The sequence below is a fragment of the Salvelinus fontinalis genome, chromosome 16 (genome assembly GCF_029448725.1).
Source record: "Salvelinus fontinalis isolate EN_2023a chromosome 16, ASM2944872v1, whole genome shotgun sequence".
In the NCBI taxonomy this organism is placed as follows: Eukaryota; Metazoa; Chordata; class Actinopteri; order Salmoniformes; family Salmonidae; genus Salvelinus; species Salvelinus fontinalis.
In genome coordinates this window covers 25,908,898-25,931,116 of record NC_074680.1, presented here as the reverse complement: position 1 = coordinate 25,931,116, position 22,219 = coordinate 25,908,898, and the positions used below count along the sequence as shown (strand labels likewise).

The window sequence follows — 22,219 nt, the reverse complement described above, 5'->3', positions numbered from 1 at the left end:
TGGTCACAATCTCACCTGTTGACTGTAAAGGTGGAGCCTTATATTTACATTTTTGTCATTTAGACACTTATCCAGAGCAACTTATAGTAGTGAGTGCATACATTTTCTGTACCAAACCTCTGAAGGCGAGGGAGTCTGTCCCTTTAAGAGCAGAAACCCCTGCCCAAGCTACCCTGCTCATGTTCCCTAACATTATGGAAGGACTTTCTTCTATTCCTGTTAAACTTCCCATTAACCACCAACTGAGGAGGTAATGGCACTGGTTCACAGCTATTCTGATGAGGTTGAATAGAGATTGGCATTTATACAGCAAATAGTACAGTTACTATGAGTGGTACTTTCTATTTTAGCAAAGTTGCCGAAAACAAAATAGAACTTAGCAAAAACCATCAAATCATTATGAAAGCAGCAAGAGTGGTAGGCTATGCTGATATTCTAGAGGGTTTAGTGACCCCTAGTGGAACTTATTTCACAGCTACTGTCAGTTCCATACTGTGAAGGTTCCATACAAATGAAGAAAGAATTGACACCCCCCGAGTTACAAATGTCAACGAACATGATTAATAGAGAAAATGTCTTTATTATAACATTCATTATGACAGCAATACTGAGAGAGGACATCTTGAGAGAAACTACTGGTACGATGGCACCACAATATATCATATGTTTAGGTTATTTACATGGTATGTCATTGGTGAAACATCTAAAATTATGTTAATTGCTACTATGGACCGCATAGCTGATGAAATATACATAAGAACACTGTGGTTGAATGTAGTCTTTTTATAAAATGTCTTCTTGCACCTACATACATGATTTATCTATATCTACCTGTATTGTAGTGTTTTAACAATAAATATTGACAGTGACATTGAAATCACATGGATTTACAATATGCAACCTTGTTATTACTTAAGATAGGATAATAACTACACAGTACAGTATCCTGGCCTTTGCCATACTGTGTGATATTCTAATTGTCAGAGTCCCAAACCCAATGTCACACTGATTGGCTATGTTCCATAATGGCTGGTACTGTGCTTTGACTGGCTGTGTCCTATTCAGGACAGTACTTTCATTGGCTATGCCTCATAACCCCATATTGGCTGCAACTGGTAATTAGAGTGGCTGTATGTACTGTACTGTGAGGTACCCATGGCATAAAACAATGTGAGTAACAGTGTCTCCTCACAGGGACTTTTAGGTCCCTCTGTGTATCTTCTTGATTGTGTGGTGCTGTGGTCCTTAAAGACAAACAGTACTGTCAGTGGCTCTGGAGAAAGAGGGCTGAGCATCACCTGTGATGTCATAGAGTGGGTGTGTTTGACCTGCTGAAGGGCGTTCCTGGCTAGGAGGAGGAGGAGGAGGAGTCCTCCACCACAGGGTGCAGGGCGTGCCTCTTCAGAAGTGTCTGCAGGATCTCTACCTCGCGCTGCGTCTCCCTCAGCTTCTTACGCAGCGTCTCGTTGTTCTTCTGAAGCTTCTGGTTCTCCTGAGAATCATTCACCATCATTGTTTATTTCTTGGAATGTTTAACCTTGTGTTCAAAACTCTAGATATTAGAATGTAGTACATTCAATGTACACAATTGAACAAATATCAGTAACCCAGAGGTAGTGGTGTCTGAATCTCACCGTTTCCAGAGCATCATAGTTGGGTTTTATATCTTCATCCGGCTCCCTGGGCTTTAGCACTGTAGAGGTTCTGTTCTCCCACTTGGCATAGGCCCGTTGTTTGCGTTGGGGCACCGGACTGGGGCATGGGGTGAGAGAGGGGGGTATGGGGGCCAAGAGAGAGGAGGGAACAGGGGCCAGGAGAGAGGGCTGTACTGGCTGTAGCCGACTGGGCTCTGGAGGGGAGGCAGGGGCAGGAGGGCCCTCTGTCTGGGTGCTACAGTGGACCCCCACAGGCATGGACAGCTTAAGGGGGAGCCTCAGATGGGAGGGGGCCGCAGAGTCAGGGCTCCAGTCCCTACATTCCTCTGAGGAGTAGGGGAAAGGCCCCTCTTCTGAGCCTAGCACAAACAACACCATAAATATAGTCAGTCAACTCTGATCTGTTCAACCCATTTCAATCAGTTCTCTGGTTTTGAAGTGATATGTTTGCAAACAGTCAATCTCATAAGGTTAAGGAAAAGTCAACTGAGTGTTTGTCTGACCACAGAAAGCACATCCAGTGTTACAGTAAGTGACGCAGGTCCTTGACTTTAGAGAGCAGTATGACAGTCCACCTACATAGGGAAACTACCCAGATGCTGTGCTACTTTTCCATAAACTAGATTAAACCTGCTCTCTCACCTGCAAAGACATACCTTTCAAATAATGATTTGGGACTTTATATTTCCTGTGTATTTGCAATGTATGTGACTCCTGTCAATAATGGTTACCACATGGAATGGTATAGTTTAGGACTGTCCAAGACAGGTTTTACTTTGCATATCGGTAGTAAGCACAAGTAGAGGGATATATGGAACAGCAGGATAGCCTAGAGGTTAGAGTGTTGGACTAGTAACCGAAAGGTTGCAAGATTGAATCCCCGAGCGGACAAGGTAAAAATCTGTCGTTCTGCCCCTGAACAAGGCAGTTAACCCACCGTTCCTAGGCCGTCATTGAAAATAAGATTTTTTTCTTAACTGACTTGCCTAGTTAAATAAAGGTAAAATAAGAAAAATATTACTTCTAGACCTAGAGTGATATTACTTCTAGACCAGCAGATGGCGACCTTCTGCTGCCTTAGATTTCTAGCATAACTAGCAATCACACCTCTGGTTGGTTACTGCTACACTACATGTGGTTATCACTATTTTGGTAAAGAATTTAGTATGTGTGATTAAAATATATATATTTTGCTTATTTGTGCTATTTCCCACATGAATACAGTGTCAATTGGAAATGTGTTGTTTGCATATCCCAACTCCACCTGAGACACCCTCAGAGAGTGGGATCACGGCCAGGGCATATTTACTATGAGTGTATGTATGTGTGTATGTCCCTCCTCACCTTCCGGCTCACCTGTAGTGCCGGGTGTGGAGCCTGGTGTTAGTGGACCTTCAGAGGTGCTGCTGCCTTTGGCATTCTTCTTACACTCAAACGCCACCTGGTCCTTACACAGCCTATGGCAGTTCATCCCACAGTCTGTGACCAGGCCAAGAGAATGCAGACAACGTGTTAGAGCAGGCAGAGGTGGAAAGGAATTTTTTTTAAATAAATTCTTGTATGGTCATGTTGGGTTGCACAGAGAATGCATTTTTTTGTTTTGTTGTCAATAGCACCCTACTAGATAATGTAACTTCCGTTCCCCTCGGTTGCCTAATGGTGCCTGTGGAACAGAACACTTTTCAGACCTTTGCATGCATGTTGCCATGCAAACAGCTTGTTTCTGACTTTCAAGGGGAAGAGAGTAAAAAGTTGTTTTGTGGTTGCGACTTTCATGTGCTGCAGGGTTCAGCTAGCAGTCTGCATGATAGAAACCACACAATGCACCTTCTTCTCAAGATAGCTACACATTACCTGCTCCTCGCAGTCTCCCCATTATCAGCAACCTCTGATAACATTGTATCCTATCAACAAAGTACTGAACTGTAAGCTACGTGCAGAATAACATTTATGCAAACATTATGGAATATTCCAGTCTAGACGCAGCAACAATAAAAAATAAATAATCACCTCTGCATCTGTAGCCTTGTTTTATGACGCCCCACAACTGTTATGGAAAAGAGGAATTTGAAAAGGTTGTTTGGAGATAACACAAGTAATGCATATTTAAGAATGAGGAATGTGCATGTTTAAATAGTCATTTAAAGCCGTAACAGCATTGTTATTGTTGATGAGTATGCTATAACTAAGCCCCAGAGTTTTTCCTGATCAGGTGACAACTTCAGGAAAAACTTGTGCCCATACTAATGAGACCTACAGCTAAGCTAAAGACGGATCAGGACATAGTGCTGTAATGTACTGTCTTGACTTACGAATCCGGAGCAGTTGTCACAGAATGTGGGCTTCATGTAGGTGGTCTCCTGAAAGTTGTGGACAAAGCCAAGACCCAGTTTGGAACAGATGACACTAGCGCGCATGAAATAGGCTGTGATCTCCTCTCTACTGATGAGGCCTTCCCTGGCGCAGGACAACACAAAGCATATCTCATGTAAACAAACTGTCTCATAAGAAATGTTATGTTTGCAATGTACTATATTTGGCCTCATTTCATACTTCTATATTTCACATTGAAATAAGAGGAACCAAAAGTAGCAGGTTATGGTTTCCTTATTTCACTTCAACAGTTTCACTCCACCAGCTAACTGGTTAAGAAGTTTGTGATTTAACCTCAGTTGACCACAGTGAGAGTTGACTATTTTTATTTTATTTTACCGTTATTTTACCAGGTAAGTTGACTGAGAACACGTTCTCATTTGCAGCAACGACCTGGGGAATAAGGACTATGAGGAGACATGGCTGAGACGTATGGCTAGCTGATAGTTATGTTGATATTTCTGTTTCCTGTAGCTACAGGCCCAGATTCCACTTTAGTTTCCTTTCTCTGCAGTTAAAATGAGCCCATGCTGTTAGTGTGAACTGTCAAATGTGCCTAAGGATAGCCCATGCAGCCACAACGGAACCATATACATACTTCTCTTTGTCCATGACACAGAAGGAGAATGGAAAGCTAGCAGCGATTTTCTCAAAGTCTCCTTGAGAGATGTAGCCATTCTCATCATGGTCATAGTTTTTAAACACGGACTGTTGAGGACAAGAGACACAAGACATAGTAATGAGATACACGAAGCACAATAGATCAACTGGAAAGATTAAAACTACAAATTCCAGAGAAATAATGTATGTAGTATACATTAATGGAAATAACATAACAGTCATGGCATAACAATATTTAAAACATGATTTACTGCTTTTATGAAACAGAATACAATGCTTATGTCCATATTCCTTCCCTTGGTATTGTCAACTCACATCCACCATTCTTTGCACATGTTTGCTGATGGTTTTGGGGTCAGGTTTTGGGGCCACTCCTGATGCCCACTCCACAACCACTGGAGGTCTAGATGGGGTGGCTGGCTGATGTAAAACAAAACAGATGATCAGAACATTGTCAGCAGATGTAGAATAGACTGTGCGGATGTTAAATGGGCCAATTAAAAAAGAGCTCCAGTGCTCATTCTCTTTCAATAGGTTTGTTAATGGGATATGCAACATCAGACATGATTCACTGGAGCTAACTGGGTTTTTGTCAGTATTATTAAATATGTTTGAAATTGAAAACACCCCTAGCCATAACACAGTGAACTTGCTATGGCTAGGAGTATTTTCTATTTCAATCATTATGCAAACAGTTTTATTTCCCACAGTGTTTTTCGTGTCCCCTTTTTACTCACGGGTGCTTTGCTGTTCTTGGGCTCCCTGGTGTAAGAGAGCTCATATATCTCATCATCTGTGTAGTAGAGGTCTAGGGACAGCTGAGCAGTAGAGGAGAACCGGGTCAGAGACCAGGGTCATTTACCAACGGACACAGTAATGTGAATTACTGTGTACTTAGGTGTGTACTAACCGTGAGAAGATGGACCAGGTCTTTGTTGGCGTCGAGCTGTGGGGTGATTTGTTGTAGCTGGATTAGCTCGTTGATGTGGTTATACAGAGCCTGGAGCTTCTGAACATTCACCTTGTTGTCCTCCAAGTAGTCTGACATGGCCTCGTTGACTGAGATCAGGTCCTTGAGGTGGACCCCCAGGATGGGGATCTTAAAGCCTGCACACCTGCTGTACACCTGACGGTAGTTGTCATAGTTCCTACAGGAGGACAGGAGGTCTGTCATCTCATTCAGCACCTGTGGAGAGAAGAGATAGTGGAAAATATATTGTAGATTATTACCTTGTATTTTATTTTAGACATACTGATCAATATAGATCATGTTATAGATAAATGTACCTTGGTGACCTCGTGGGACACATGCAAACTGGTCTCTTTAAGTCTGGAGATGGAGCTGTGGCACAGGCCCCCCACCACTGCCATTAGTGTGTTGAAGTTGTGCATAAAATGGAGGCTCTGGGAAACACAAACATTCTAATTGAACCTTAATCAGTGTCAACCCACAGCACTCTCCACAAGCAGCACTCTGCACAAGCAGCACTCCAATGTTGGTTGCATTAGGCACTCATAATACTGTTGCTTACAATCTTAGATAATATAGTTGTACACATCTAGTTTTCTTTTAACCTTTATTTAACTAGGCAAGTCAGTTAAGAACAAATTCTTATTTACAATGACAGCCTAGGAACAGTGGGTTAACTGCCTTGTTCAGGGGCAGAACAACAGATTTTTTTTTTACGTTGTCAGCTCAGAAATTCGATCTTGCAACCTTTCAGTTATTGGCCCAATGCTCTAATCACTAGGCTACCTGCCACCCCAGTAAATGTTTCACCAACTTTTCTCAGTTCCCTAATTGATCCTATGGCCTTGCTGTGGGACACTGGAACCCATTGGCGTGGAATTCATTGCGAGGAGTGGCAGCTGACTAGTGCATTAATGTAACCCAGAGAGATTCTCCAGACTTCTGCCTCTCCATCCAACTCTCTCAGCTCATCATTACTCTTCAGAACACAGCTTTGCATGTGAATGAAGTGATGAAGAGGCATTTGATCAAGTAGAGCCACTAGTTATTTTTCCCATGGAATAATTATATATATATATATATATATATATATCAGTTGAAGTCGGAAGTTTACATACACTTAGGTTGGAGTCATTAAAAAGCATTTAACCACTCCACAAATTTCTTGCCTCGGTTAGGACATCTACTTTGCATGACATAAATAATTTTTCCAACAATTGCTTACAGACAGATTATTTCACTGTATCACAATTCCAGTGGGTCAGAAGTTTACATATACTAAGTTGACTGTACCTTTAAACAGCTTGAAAAATTCCAGAAAATTATGTCATGTCTTTAGAAGCTTCTGATAGGCTAATTGACATAATTTGAGTCAATTGGAGGTGTACCTGTGGATGTATGTCAAGGCCTACCTTCAAACTCAGTGCCTCTTTGCTTGCAGGAGGAACTAGCGCACTTCACAAAATAGATTGCATAATGAGGTAAGAAAATTATGTGGATATTGTCACAACTTCCGCCGAAGTCGGTCCCTCTCCTTGTTCGGGTGGCGTTCGACGTCACCGGCCTTCTAGCCATCGCCGATCCACTTTTCATTTTCCATTTGTTTTGTTTTGTCTTTGTCTTACACACCTGATTTCAATCCCCCAATTACTTGTTCATTATTTAACCCTCTGTTCCCCCATGTTTGAGTGATTTGGTTCTTGTATTGCGGTCCGTTATGTGTGGCCTTGGATTTATTGACGTGTATTGTATATTTGTTGAGTAAATTGCGTACATTACTCTTATCTGCTGTCCTGCGCCTGACTCCTCTACACCAGCTACACACAGATGCATTACAGATATATTGAAGCAACATCTCAAGACATCAGTCAGGAAGTTAAAGCTTGGTCGCAAATGGGTCTTCCAAATGGACAATGACCCCAAGCATATTTCCAAAGTTGTGGCAAAATGGCTTAAAGACAACAAAGTCAAGGTATTGGAGTGGCCATCACAAAGCCTTGTCCTCAATCCTAAACAAAATGTGTGGGCAGAACTGATCAAGCGTGTGCGAGCAAGGAGGCCTACAAATCTGACTCAGTTACACCAGCTCTGTCAGGAGGAATGGGCCAAAATTCACCCAACTTACTGTGGGAAGCTTATGGAAGGCTACCCAAAACGTTTGACCCAAGTTAAACAATTTAAAGGCAGTGCTACCAAATACTAATTCAGTGTATGTAAACTTCTGACCCACTGGTAATGTGATGAAAGAAATAAAATCTGAAAAGTAATTCTCTCTACTATTATTCTGACATTTCACATTCTTAAAATAAAGTGGTGATCCTACCTGACCTAAAACAGGGAATTTTTACAAGGATTAAATGTCAGGAATTGTGAAACTAAGTTTAAAAGTATTTGACTAAGGTGTATGTAAACTTCCGACTTCAACTGTGTGTGTATGTATGTATGTATGTATGTATGTATGTATGTATATATATATACATACATACATACATATACACATATATATATGTGTGTGTGTATTTTAGCATGTGTAAATACAATTTCAACACAACACATGATACAATTAATTAAATACACACGTGTACTTGCATATACAGTACCAAAAGGTAATGCATACAATCAGACAAAAAACATCAAACAATAAATTATAATAATAAACATGTCACTCATTATTTATTTGCTCTTATTGCCATGAATTGGATGTGGGAATGCCAGATGTTTTGTAAATGATGTGGTCTGCCTTTGATATTATAGAAGATATTGTTCAAAGGGATGTAGCCAGATATTTCATTTAGTCCCCCTACTTTAACACACTGGTGATCTGATTTCCAGCGTAATGTTAGAAAAACATTGGCGCAAGCACAGAAGGATCCATATATTTTTTTATGATTATTGTTCCATGGATCAAGTTCACTAGTTCCAAACAGACACAAGCCAGGCGTGAGAGAGAGAGACATCTGTAAAAACTCTGAAATTATGTTTACTGATTCCCAAAACATTGAAATAAGATTGCATGTCCAAAACATGTGATAAAAAATTACCCGTTTGCCTCTTACAGTGCCAACAAAGAAAAGACATTTCAGCATACATTTCGTGAAGTTTTTCTGGTGTATAGTTAATTCTGTGAAACAGAGAGTTTGTGTCTAAGGTTGTAGGAAAATGTGTGTGCTTTCAAACATATAGAACATATCTCTCTGCTTATTTCAAACTGTCAATCTTGTTCCCATATCGAATCGTATTTGTCACATGCGCCGAATACAAGTAGTGTAGACCTTACAGTGAAATGCTTACTTACAAGCCCTTAACCAAAAACGCTTTAAGAAGTTAAGGAAAAAAAGTGAAAAATAGAAAATAAAAGTTACAAATAATTAAAGAGCAGCAGTAAAATAACAAGCGAGGCTATATACAGGAGGTACCAATACAGAGTCAATGTGCGGGGGGACCGGTTAGTCGAGGTAATTGAGGTAATATGTACATGTAGGTAGAGTTAGAGTGACTATGCATAGATTATAAACAGAGAGTACAGCAGTGTAAAAGAGGAGTCTGGGTAGCCCTTTGATTAGCTGTTCAGGAGTCTTATGGCTTGGGGGTAGAAGCTGTTAAGAAGCCTTTTGAACCTCGACTTGGCGCTCCGGTATTGTCTGCCATGCGGGACCAGAGAGAACAGTCTATGACTAGGGTGGCTGGAGTCTTAGGCAATTTGTAGGGCCTTCCTCTGACGGTAGTTGTCATAGTTCCTAATCTAGGAACATCTGTGTCTACTAGCATATGATCTAACAATACAAACTTTAGAAATACAGTTGACAATTTGTTTTACTATTATTCAGTAAGACATCACGTTTAGATGATTTGGATTCCACAAGAGAACCTTGTCTCAATTGAACCATATGTCAGACTTGAGAACATTGAAACAAATGGTCAGATGGAATACAGAATGTATTAGTAGTACCATCCTGGAAGAGGTGGTACATTTCCCTTAAACCCTCGTTGTGCCAGGTTCTAAATGTCTCATAATTAAAAGCAGGGATGTCTCCATATGGGAGCAAAAGGGGAGAGGGATGCATTGTAACCCAGTAATTTATGAGGTGCTTTCCATACGTGTATTATTGTATACTTTTAAAAATGACTGGGTTATTTGTAACCTTATTTTGCAGGCCAAAATAGTTAAGGTATTTCAGCTCATATCTACCCTTGCCCAAGAACTTAATGTGGGAGAAAACCATTGCTTAACTTGGGTGAGTTGGGCTGCCCAATAGTACATTTTTAGGTTTGGTAAATTCAGACCACCCGCCTTATATGGAATATACAGGACCTGCAGACAAATTCTGGGTGATTCGTTATTCCAAATAAATGAGGAAAATAGGCTTTGCATGTTTTTGAAAAAATACAGAGGGGGTGAAATTGGAAGATTTTGAAACAAAGACATTTTGGTAATATTGACATTTGGATGACATTAACGCTGGCCGTAGATAAATAGGAAAGAAGTCCATTCTTTTCAAGTTATTAGTAACCTTTTTCAATAACTGGAATGTAGTTACAAAATATAGACAAGACAGACGACCCTTATCACAAGACAGACGACCCTACACAAAAACAGTTTGGTCTGTGTGGATGGGATTGGGCACCGACTAGGCGCAGAGTTAATATTTTAGCAATCAATTGATAATTAACATTTAAAAGTGACAAGTCTATGGGAGGAGCACAACGTGTGAACTTTATCTTTCTTTTTCAGTAAAGTAATAGCTGCAAGACGTAAAGTATGAGGAAGCGTTTTCGCCAGACAGGACTTGATCATAGGGAGAAAAAGAGGCATCAACCGCTCAGATAATAGCCAGCATAATTCTATAGGAAACGCATCTAATCCCAGTACCTTTCCATTTTTGGAGGGAACCCATAGCATCTGATAGATCCTCAGTATTAGCACTTAGCACTGATAAATCCATTAGTGCTGAAGGCCTGTACTTTGTTAATATTCAGAGCACACGTTCACTGTTAGCCAGCATCTTTGATGCACTAAAAGCCCATCATGGAGCTCTTGAGAGTCATTAGTAGCCCTCTTTTAACATGCATTATGTAACAACAAATGATGGTGCTTCTGCAGTACAGTAGTAGGTACTGAAGGTCTCACTGTACAATATGGTAGACATGCATTAGTTTAATACAAGGAAAAGGTACCAGATACATACATTGAACAAACACAATTAATGAGGGTACAAAACATGGGGGCTAAACACCTTGTATGTGGACATTTTGTTATTGTCTAGACATATACTGTGGAGTTAGTCTACAATGGTTCTGGAGGAGGAATAGTTAGGGCCATACCTGAGCCACATGGATGAATTTGGTGAAGACTTCTGCTCTCAGCTGAGCTGTAGGCCGACTCAGAACCATGAGCTGCACCCACTGGGAGATACCATTGCACAATGTAATGGAACGTTCCATCATGGGGTTGTCCTTCATGCAGCAGCTGCGGATATAGTTCTGGTAGTCTGCAAACTGGAAAAAAGAATAAAGCATATGCTGACTCATTTTGCTAAAAGAACAGAGGTTTTGCAGAACACATTTGAATGCATTGAAATACCTACTGTAGAGCGCATGTGCTATGACAATCTCCAGAATGTCATAGTGTTTATAGCGATCACATATAGGCGGATTGGGACTCTACTCACTGATATTCTACAGAAGGACTTGAACTCCAGGTAGGTGAGGTGCTCAGCCAGCTCAATGGGCTCCAGGTGATCAAACAGCAGAGACACTTTCCTCTTCTTACTGCTGTTAGCCTTGATCCTCTGACTGGGCTTCTGAGACCAGTGTCTATCATTTCTGGGACACAACATGGTGAACAACACAGACCGGAAACACACAGGTGTTACACAGGCATCATTTGAAACCATTACCATGAAACCATGTAAAGCCATTTTCAGGTAATTCTAGATGCTTTCCTCAAGAGAGACATGAATTCTGTTCAGTAATAAACCAGGAATACTTACATCCATTTAGTCTGCAAGAGAGGGCACAGCCTTTCCTGGCCCTGATCCCTGACCAGATCTTGGAACTGCTCCATGGAGTCTGACAGGCTGCTGTGTAACCGGAACATTGTCCAGAACTCCTGGATCCAATACCTGAAATATATGGACAATAAGACAATTAAATACTATACCCCGAGTCAATATTCACATCATAACAAGGAATTCCCCTCGACCCCGCCTACAAATTGGGGAAAACAAACATTATTTCTCATTGACCACCATTGTAAAAGAGCCACCTTTGTTGTAGATTGTGTCATACATAAATAACAAAATATGCCGAAAAGCTGCTGTGTTGTACAATGTACATGTAACCAGGTCAAAAATCTTGACCTACGGTTTAGAATGCTCCCACATAGGGAAATAGAACCCATGAGAAGAGCCATGTGGCTTCAGGCTATGCGGTGTGGGAGTGAGAAATTGTGGGGACCTGGTGTCCAAGTAGGGTACATGTAGCTATGTGTGTGAAAAACATTTGATCACAGGTAAGACATTTAACTTGTTCAGTATAGTCCGTTTGTAACTCCACTCACTACTTGTAGCTATATAGTGTGTTTGTTTGTGTTGTTGGTCTTGGCTAGCTTAACGTTCTGGTCGGTAGCAACTCACTCACATGGTTGCCAGCGCCGCATAAAAAGGGGCATGAGGAAAGCCCTAGAACATTGCGTTTTTCTAAGTAGTGAGAATGCACGTAAGCAGGAAATGTTGAGAAGTACTTTTCTCAAATGCAGTTTTATAATTGACTAAAACAAGCAGACAACAAGGAAATTGCATTTGAAAAAAGTCCAGTTTTTGCAGGGAACCAATGGGGTAACCTAGGTAACTACAGGTTGTTTTCCCCCAAGGTGGGTGGGGCCGCGACATTCTATCTAATACCGACTGGGAGTATACATCAAACACTAAACCCTAGTTGTTTATTGTCTAACATGAAATCAACACTATAGGCTTTTGCAAATGCACTAATAGCATGACCTAAACCATCAACCCAGTTATAGAATATTGTATTATTAGGTGTTATGTGTATAAGCCCTTTAATGTCCTTTCATAAGAATGATTGAACAGTGAGTTATTGTGTGGAGGCCTTAGTGGACCCCAGTGGTAGTGGCATGATTAGGACGACTGCAGGGGGAACACACACTTACCTAATGAAGTAACAGATCCTCTTACACTCTGTGGACTGCTTATTCTCCAGGGAGCTTTTAAATGTAACACCTCAAGTTAAGGATACATTATGATTCACTGGTATAGTAAAATGAGCACATTGTTTAGAGTCCAGGAGGAGACCAGGAACTGTATGTGGGATTTATCAGGGAATAAATGATCTGGATCACTGTGCAGGACAAAGTGTCTATTCAAATGTCTATTCATCTAAGTAAACAATTACTAACTGGTGTTTAATGTATTTAGCGCAGGAAACTCATCAATAGGAAAACTAAAAGGCGAACAGATGTGACATTTGGTGGTGTGGGAGGAGGCGACCACAAAAAAGAGAACTGGTTAGGAGCATCAGCAAGTGAATCATTCTGGTGTTGTGTGGTTCCAATGGCTCAGTTGGTTGAAGCATGTTGTTTACAGGGCTATGGGTTGGATTCCTTGGTTGCTTTGGATAAAAGTGTCTGTTAAAACATGCACAACAGACAATCGCTATTCCTGTAGAAGATGTGCTGGCAGAGGACCCTTTTAGTGAGTAAAAACATGTTCTCTCAACCAGGTAAAAACACAGCCGACATAATATTACTTTTTACATCTCAATGGCTGTGAGTGTGAGAACAGTTTATTACCTAAGCTTGGTAGCAAGCCATATGCTTGGTAGGTACAGAATACCTAACTCAGAACATCTCCATTCGTCTTATTATATAAAACAGGGGTAAAAAAAAATAGCCTGACACTGTGAGCCTCGCTGCACTCTGTTGGCAGAAATCAGCTTGAAGTGATGCACATAAAAAGGCTAATTGCGTCATGGGAGATGAAGAGCCACCCACACTATCGCAAAGCCAGATTGTTTTTACGATAAATGGCATTAATGCTCCAGTGCTTTCACTTGTTCCTAAGCCACTCTTAACCATATTTGATGCTTCTGGGTCTTCAGCTCAGAATGAGCTTAGGGGTTGAAAACAGAGGGCAGGACGCATAGTGCATCTTGAGGTGTGACGTGGGTTTTGGTGAGCGAGCCTCCTTGGGCAGCTGAGAGGCTGTGTTTAAATAGAACTGAAGAGGGCTTCAGTCTGGGAAGAGGTAATTAACACCTGAAGCCCCTAGCCTTAGTACCCTCCTCACTGTGCCAGTACTGCCGCTCCTCTGGGCTTTGTGACGTCAGAGCTCTTTGTTGAATGGAGCCCTAGATTACAGACTGCTCATTCAGAACAGAAAATAGGCAACTACAGTGGCCTTTTTACACCAGACCTGAAGAGGGGGAATTAAATTGGGATGAATTGTGCATTTTGTGTAGCTAAGATGGTAATAGAAAAAGGACTGTAAGGTACCTGGAAGACACTGGATTGGAAACAGAACATGGTGATGTGTACTGGAGCTAACAAAGACATTTAGAGGCTCTATAGTACAGCAATACAGAATTGAGGTGCACACATATTGATAGTCACATTGCTGGTAGGAGAGAGGATTCGATGGCATGGCACCTTGTCAGCCAAGTTGGATCTTAATTGGCCGTTGCTACTGACAACCAGATCACAAAACAGCGCTACACAGGCGGTAAAGATCCCATGTTTGACACAACAGATTGGTCAGGTCCTGGTGCCAACTCGATAATAGTTTTTGCTGTAGTGGAACAGCCGTAGAGCATTGGGTCTGCTTGGTAAAGGATATAGGGAGATGAGTTTCTCCAGGAGGTCACTGGAGGACATGAGGAGTCGGTGCATGGTCAGGGTGATGTTCATCAGGTGGCTGCTCCCACATACACAGCCCTCCGCGTCTGAAAGAGAGCACGACACATGGAGCACGTCAACAGACATGCTGTTGCCTATCACAATGCCAATAATGTACTATAGATGGTTGAGATTTCATATGGACAATAAAATCATTTCTGCATATCAATGTCCAATGCTACCGTAGCTCTCTGATAACCAAATCTAGCAGTCATGTTACAGAATGTCAACAAAACAATGGGATTTAACCATTAAAACTTCCTGATTACATTCAGCCACAAGTCTGCAGTCAAATGATGATACAAATCAACCTCAAAAGAGCATACCTTATTTTTTTTCATTTTAATGTGTGCTACGCAACCATGAACACAAGAATATGCCAGTTGTGTCAACTGCAAATCTAAGTCTATACACCATCTCTGAATGTCTTTTCCTGTGGTGGTATTGTGAATTTTCTGTGGTCTACTTTTCTCTGTCGTATCTCACTTCCTGTCTTTGTGACCGCCTCCCTATATCTCTGACAAAACTTATGACATCACAGGAACCTTCAGCCACCATCTCTGTCATCTACTCAAACAGCTTTGTCCCTAAAGGCACTGGAGATAAAAGGATATGACATTGTGGAAAACATCTCAAGGAATAGATTGTTAGCTGTATCCACACAGTAGCAATTGCAGATTCCATTTCTAACTACATTAGCCTTTCTCTTACAAATCATCTGACGAGAAAAGTGGATATTTTGTTGGTCCTCTGTAACATGTTGTTTATAAGCAAGTGGTTCACTATCATGTTTTGTCTATTGGATAGCAAATGACAACCTCTTTGCTATGCTTCTGATCTCTTCCATTGCAGGTAAACAATCTGCCAGTGATTTTCTGGAAATCGTAGCTAAGACAGCACCTTGACGAATCCATTAAAATGGTGTTTAACTTTTGAACCTAAGCAGCTGGCATTGTCTTAATGCCACACAAGGATGCCAGTTTCCATGGGTCCCCACATATTTCATATCGACTTGAAATACCTCAGACACGATGGCAACATAGATAACACAGATTAGAAACGACTATCTCACTGGGCCAACTTCAGCAGGCAGCTAATCCTTCTCTCATGTCCTGCATCACTGGTATGGCAGTGTTCTATTTACCGGTCCCAACAAGGGCTACAACGCCCCAATGATCAATGTCAATGAAAAGTTGCCTTCCCAGCAATGACACACAGACATAATCTTACTGTATGAAAAACTGTCATGAGTGAAAATAAATATCTAGAAAATCATATACATGATTAGACTGTTCTGAGGAGAAACTGTTGTAATAGGTTTGACGCTTTATACTGTCAGTATATGTTGAAGGACTGTGATGCAAAACAACTCAACTCTATCCTTCCTCTACTTATACAAACGTAATGTTTTTTTTATTGCTGCAATCATATAAGCAAGTTATGTTCTAGAATCATCTAAAATAACAAGAGCTTTTGATTCACTACCAGGTAAACAATTACTTCATCATTTTACAACACCTCCTTACTAAGCCAGACGGGGCTAATTGCTGAGGAAATCCCCTCTGTCTTACTCACTGTGGAAAGTTAGGAAAGCAGCAGCAGGCTGCACTGGGATAGGACAAGGGATGTGATGACAAACAAGGAAAAATTCAGGGAGCGTTGCCTTACTTTGAGGGTTTTTATTATCATAGGCATTCATCAGCAAAGCCATGGTGAAAGGAGTCTTTCCTTGTTTTGACAGAGATAAAGTAACTGGGCTAATGGGATGGATGATCATTTTGTTTTGCCTCAGTCAGCCCAATGCTTATCTCTACTGTACACATGAAAGAATCGGTAACGAACAGTCTAAGAGACCCCAGAGATTCCCATGTCATTATTAGTTGCACATTCTCTACTGCATGTGCCTTATAATGTTGGCTCAACATGCTGTAGGCCTACAGTACATGTAGAACAATGGAGTACAGGAAATGTATTTAATATCCACAAACAGCCATGATGCTCCGTAACTGTTTAAACATATGTTGACCACCATAGGCACAAAGGTTTTTCACATTAGCGTCTACAGTACATCCGAGCCTGCAGTGGATATCTCTTTGTGAGTTTCACAGGTTGTGTGCCTGCATCATACATGATTTACATGGAAAATGTATTTAATTCAAAATGGGTTCCACGATTGAGGCTTTCAAATCTCTGCAATGCTTATTGCTGTCCATTAACATTATGCTAGTGTAGAGACTTCGGGCACTGTGGGTGAGTGGCACTGTGGGGCGTGGACTTGGGGGTGAATGATGATGTCAAACATTATTGATCCCCACCCCTTGGTGCTCTGCATTTCAAAGAGTGGTCAGCATCTGAGAAGGGCCTTTTGGGTAGCTGACCTTTGCCTGGCTGCTGCTAGCCCAATCTTTCAAATGACTCTTACGTGTGCTCTCACATTTGAAAAGGTGCCGGAGCCCCAGGAGCCCCAGAACCTGGGGGTCAGCCTCTGATGTGAGACAGCAGCCGCTGGGGAACGCTCTGCCCTGTTTGACCTCTCTGTACTACAGTAGGTACCTCCATTTTGTACCCTCGTATTAACTTGGATTCAAAACACTTGCATGTTTATCTCCTTACTGTAGACTAGATTTCCTTGAAAGGATCAGAATTTCTCTCAATGACCTGTGAAGTCTGATTTGGAAATTCAATGACAATTTCAGTCATTCAACACATATTGTTAGTAAACCATATGGATGAATTCTCCTAAAAAGACAGTGTAAAGGGAGCTTTAGAAGAGCACCCACTTGATTAACATGGCTGATATATTTTTTATATATCCTAAATGAACAGCCAGCTATTATTCTGCCATTCTTTTCATTGACAGATAACTGTAAGTAAGGGATGTCACTCTCTGTATTCAGTCCACTGTACCACCTCCTCATCACTCACTCTTCACTCCATTTGTGTCTCCAAGCAACAGCAATCAGAATGCTTGCCTCTTCCAATAGATAATCACGATAACTTTGAGAGCACTCCAGACAACTTAGTAGGGCACATTATTATCATTTAACAGGATATCTTGATAGGGTTTTGACAGCTTCCATATTGCAGCTAATATACAGAATATATAAATACATGTAAATGGACAAAGTCAATGTATCACTAATGTGATATCCTTAAATCACATTCCACGTCTACAGAATCAATACTTCACAGTTTGTGAATGATTTTGTTATACTGTATCATATTCAGAGCAGGCATAGTTGCAGTAGATCCACATACAATGTTATACAACGGGTGGGTCTAATCCTGAATGCTGATTGGGTAAAAACCGCAATCCAGCCGGTGTCTATTCCATAAGTTACTTCCGGCTAAATCTATGACGTTAAAATGCCTATTTACTCTGTTCCATCTGACTGCGCAATCCACTGTCTCATCAGCCCAGCCTGGCAATTTATGAACTTGATCTCCACTATAAAATGCATCTAGACATTATCTCACTTTTCTTTTAGACTAACATTTTGTTTTCAACAGCGGAGATTTGTAAAAACCTTCCTGTCTGTCTCTTCGACATTTGCAACATTGTTTCAAAATTGAAATTCAATATCCTGCTGTACAGAGCACAGATAGATCCTTGATGAAAACATGCTCCAGAGCACTCAGGACCTCAGACTGGGGTAAATGTTCACCTTCCAACAGGACAACGACACTAAGCACACAGCCAAGACAACTCAGGAGTGGTTTCTGAATGTCCTTCAGTGGCCCAGCCAGAGCCCGGACTTGAACCCAATCTAACATCTCTGGAGAGACCTGAAAATAGCTGTACAGCAACGCTCCCCATCGAATCTGACATGGCTTGAGAGGATCTGCAGAGAAGAATGGGAGAAACTTCCCAAATACAGGTGTGCCAAGCTTGTATATTCATACCCAAGAAGACTTGATGCTGTAATCACTGGCAAAGATGCTTCACCAAAGTACTGAGTAAAGGGTCTGAACACTTATGTAAATGTCATATTTCAGTTTTTTTATTTATTTATACATTTGCAAAAAATTCTAAAACCTGTTTTTGCTTTGTGATTATGGGGTATTGTGTGTGTAGATTGATGAAGGAAAAAAACGAATTAATCAATTTTAGAATAAGGCTGTAACGTAACAAACTGTGGAAAAGGTCAAGGCTCTGTATACAAAAAAAGGTAAATTGAAAAAAGGTCAAACAAAACACAGCTAATTTTCAGTCTTTCCAGCTTCAGTTTGAAGTGATTGTGTTAGCTGTGTTGTTGGCTAGCTCCTCTGAACAAGTGTCCTGACAAGTGAGCACATTTTCTATGCCAGGTGAAATTGCATCATTAGCTCATTGTTATGAATGTATACAAATAAATGTCACTAGAAAACAGCTTAAACAAATGTAAAGGCAGCTACTCATTCTGGCTGCACTGTTTGACGTGACTGTAAGTTAGCCGTAGTTGGCTAGCTAGCAAGCAAGGGATAAGAACGTTGCCAGCCAGTATGGCAATGGAACATTTAGAACAAACGACTGGATCGCGTCCATAGATACAGAACAAAAAAGACTGAACGACTGGGTCGTGTCTAATGAAAATATGTCAATCATTATTTGAATATGTTGGTAGCCCGTTGTATAAAAGTGGTAATGCCCTTCGAAGCCGGTGTTTTGAGGATATATCGACTTCGTCTTGGGCCTAACAACACCAGTGCCAATATATCCTCCAAACACTGGTTTATCGCGCATTATCACTTAAATATAGTCTTAGAGAAATGGAATAGTCCATTGCCCTGGGCAAGTGACATGAGCAGTCGCGCAAGTTGAGCCTGCTCTGAGGTTACCCCATTGGGCAGGTGATTTGTTTTTACTGATAACCAAAATGCAAAGAATTCTAGTAGTCTGGTCTTTCTGATTCCTCCCCTGTGTGTAGGTGAAAATATATACTTAACATTTTTGTGAAAGTGATCGTAATATTCTAATAAAACTAAATCTGGTGCGACGCATCATATCTCAGTGCTCTGAGACGTATGTTTTGTTGTGCCAAATAAACTTAAATAAATACAAATAAATCCGTGTCTCATCTCAAATGCAAAGACTGAGAACCATATTGTTAGACAACAAATAGAGGCTAGTTCATAGAAGGGAAAAGTCTTTAAATGCGGTCTGTTTGTGTCAACCTAGCCCTTTGGCTAATTAGAGATACCTTGTAAATGGTAACAGTATCATGGAGACAGGGTCTCTTAACATCAAACAGCTAGAGGCCGAGAGAAACATTCACCCTACTGATTTAAAAAAAACTGAGGTTCAGCGTTCAACGTCACTTAAAAAGGGAAATGAAGCGGATGCTATAAACTGACAACATAACTAATGACAATGATCTTGACCTGCACAACCATTTAATACAGCTCGAACAACGAACTCAAATACGACATGCTTCTCATTTGCATGTGTAACGGATGTGAAATGGCTAGCTAGTTAGCGGGTACGCGCTAGTAGCATTTCAATCAGTTACGTCACTTGCTCTGAGACTTTAAGTAGGGTTGCCACTTGCTCTGCAAGGGCCGCGGCTTTTGTGGAGCGATGGGTAACGCTGCTTCGTGGGTGACTGTTGTCGATGTGTGCAGAGGGTCCCTGGTTCGCGCCCGTGTCGGGGCGAGGGGACGACGTAAAGTGATACTGTTACACATGCAACAAAAAAACAATACTTTTTTCATACAAAAAAAGAAAATATGCAGCGCATATTCAGTATTGTGAAATCATATAAAGTCAGTATTATCATTCAGTTACCAATAGTATTACTGGCAGAAACACAAGAGCAGCCCAGAACACAGTGACTCACCGAAGGACTGGATACAGGCCTGGATCAGCTCTTCCCAGCTGGCCCCCTTGGTATAGTGTCCCAGAGACATCATGACCTTGCCCTGGGTCATCTGGGCCAGATTGGGCCTGTTGAACCGCTGAGGCCGAGCAGGCACATGCGGACAGACTTTAGAGAGAGAGGGTCGTCTGGAGGGGCAGTGGAGGAGAGAGGGCATGAGGTGGAGGGAGGTGTAGAGAGCACAGCTGTGTGTGTGTGTGTGTGTGTGTGTGTGTGTGTGTGTGTGTGTGTGTGTGTGTGTGTGTGTGTGTGTGTGTGTGGTCATTTATAGCATGCAGTGCATACAGTATTGAAGTAGACAACACAATGAAAATGCTACATGTTAATCCTAAAGAAATCACACAGGCAAATATAACATAACACTTTTCAGGTCATTATACTATTCTCCAAAATGTTTCATACCTGGTGTCTAAGAGTTAAGGTAGCTTTGCTATTTTTCATTGTTCTCATTTCCTTCCTTTTGGGGAAATCATTGTTGATTGCCGACTTCTATTACAGGAACCACTAAATAAACAGTTGGCTGATAAACAGAGAGGATGCCATGCATACCACTTGTTCTATACACTTTCCAATCTATAGGCTAACTATGGAATGAAATTCGAAAGAGAAGACAGGCTATAGAGAATATGTTTTGAGAGTGCAACAGTTGTGTGTCCTGGTCGATGCTTTTATAAATCGCAGGGTACGGAATTGTTGCACTCAAAGTTATTGTATGACTAAGAACCACCAAAAGTTTGATTTACATTCTAAATCAACAAGATCATAATGTTTATTCGGTGTCAATGAAGGTCTTATAATTGCGTATGTTTCAAATTGACAAAACGATATTTGCTGTAGGCTATTTCAAATGTCTGCGTAACGCGCTTCATAACCATATTCAGTTCATTCACAAATACGGGAGTTCGTTATAAAATAACTTACGGATGTTCTTTTTCCTTTCCATTTGATCCCACATTTTCATTTTGCCCATTTTCTTTGGATTGGCATCCCATAGCGAGATACTGGGCAACAAGTGGTTGAACGAGACTATCCATCTGTGTCCGTTTCGATGAGAGCATTTTCATTGCGTGCTTCGTTCAGTGTGCGACCGCGCGCCGGTGGGGAGCTCACCATTGTTTTGACTTGTCAATGAGGATGGCACAAATTAAGATGCATCGTGCTGTGTCTGTGTGGGCGTAAACGCACTTGAACAAAAGTTGTTTTGGTGATGCGACTCACTCCTCAGTAATTTATGCGCAAGAGCTCAAATTAGTAGAATGAGTAGGCCGCCTAACCCATTTCTTTATGAACCTATTGCCATTGTTTAGTGATTTGTCTTCATTAAAGCATGAGTCATGATTAAATTGTTTTACATTAAGCCTATGTCCAATTAGATATGAGATATCTGTTTTTACATTGATTATTTAAAATCTTATATCACTTTCATCACAATTAAGTTAAGTGTGCCATAGGCTGTGTGCAATATCTGTTCTTACATTGATTATTTAGAATTTTTAAAAATTAAACCACTTTTATCACAATTAAGTTAAGTGTGCAATAACTACATGGATTCCAGCAATAGGTTTGTGTCAGTTTGTTAATCAGAGTTGGCAGGTTTATTCACAGTATCCCTAACTTTTATGTCCATCATCCCATGACTAGTAGTTTCAGGCTCCCTGGAATTAGCCACCACAACTTCATATATTTCTGCATTGCCGTGCCTGCAGCACAGGAAAGGTGGGGCCTTCCTTTTAGTCATAGCTCTCTACTAGACATTGGCCCCCTATGAGGATGTTTCTGTAAGCCTGCTGTGTTGGGACTAATCACACATGTCCAGACAGGGAGATAGATAAACTGT

At 41.1% G+C, this 22,219-nt stretch overlaps 1 protein-coding gene across 2 annotated transcripts; it reads right to left on the bottom strand.

The window, feature by feature from the left end:
• Window positions 1-560: 560 nt before the first annotated feature.
• On the bottom strand, window positions 561-21,537 carry LOC129812870 (RAS guanyl-releasing protein 1-like). Of its 2 annotated transcripts, none has more exons than XM_055864813.1 (17): window positions 21,304-21,537; window positions 20,344-20,510; window positions 14,469-14,574; window positions 12,788-12,850; window positions 11,610-11,741; window positions 11,289-11,442; window positions 10,942-11,115; window positions 5,937-6,053; window positions 5,560-5,835; window positions 5,387-5,467; window positions 4,965-5,069; window positions 4,627-4,736; window positions 3,968-4,112; window positions 3,666-3,702; window positions 3,000-3,134; window positions 1,635-2,014; window positions 561-1,492 (listed from the first exon to the last, which is right to left on the bottom strand). In XM_055864813.1, the coding sequence occupies exons 1-17, from the start codon at window positions 21,444-21,446 to the stop codon at window positions 1,349-1,351; spliced, it is 2,469 nt and encodes an 822-aa protein (XP_055720788.1). In that variant the 5' UTR covers window positions 21,447-21,537; the 3' UTR covers window positions 561-1,348. The 2 variants fall into 2 exon arrangements, with proteins under 2 accessions (XP_055720788.1, XP_055720789.1); XM_055864814.1 differs by having other exon boundaries at window positions 3,012-3,134.
• Window positions 21,538-22,219: the final 682 nt, after the last annotated feature.

What these genes read in the sequence shown, in the direction of transcription:
- LOC129812870 (XM_055864813.1), bottom strand. Translation starts at nt 21,446, where the DNA reads ATGAAAATGCTCTCATCGAAACGGACACAGATGGATAGTCTCGTTCAA. An exon ending in ACCTGGTCCATCTTCTCACG is followed by an intron (nt 5,468 to 5,559) that starts GTTAGTACACAC and finishes TCTACTGCTCAG; the next exon opens with CTGTCCCTAGACCTCTACTA. An exon ending in CACTACAGGTGAGCCGGAAG is followed by an intron (nt 2,015 to 2,999) that starts GTGAGGAGGGAC and finishes TGTTTGTGCTAG; the next exon opens with GCTCAGAAGAGGGGCCTTTC.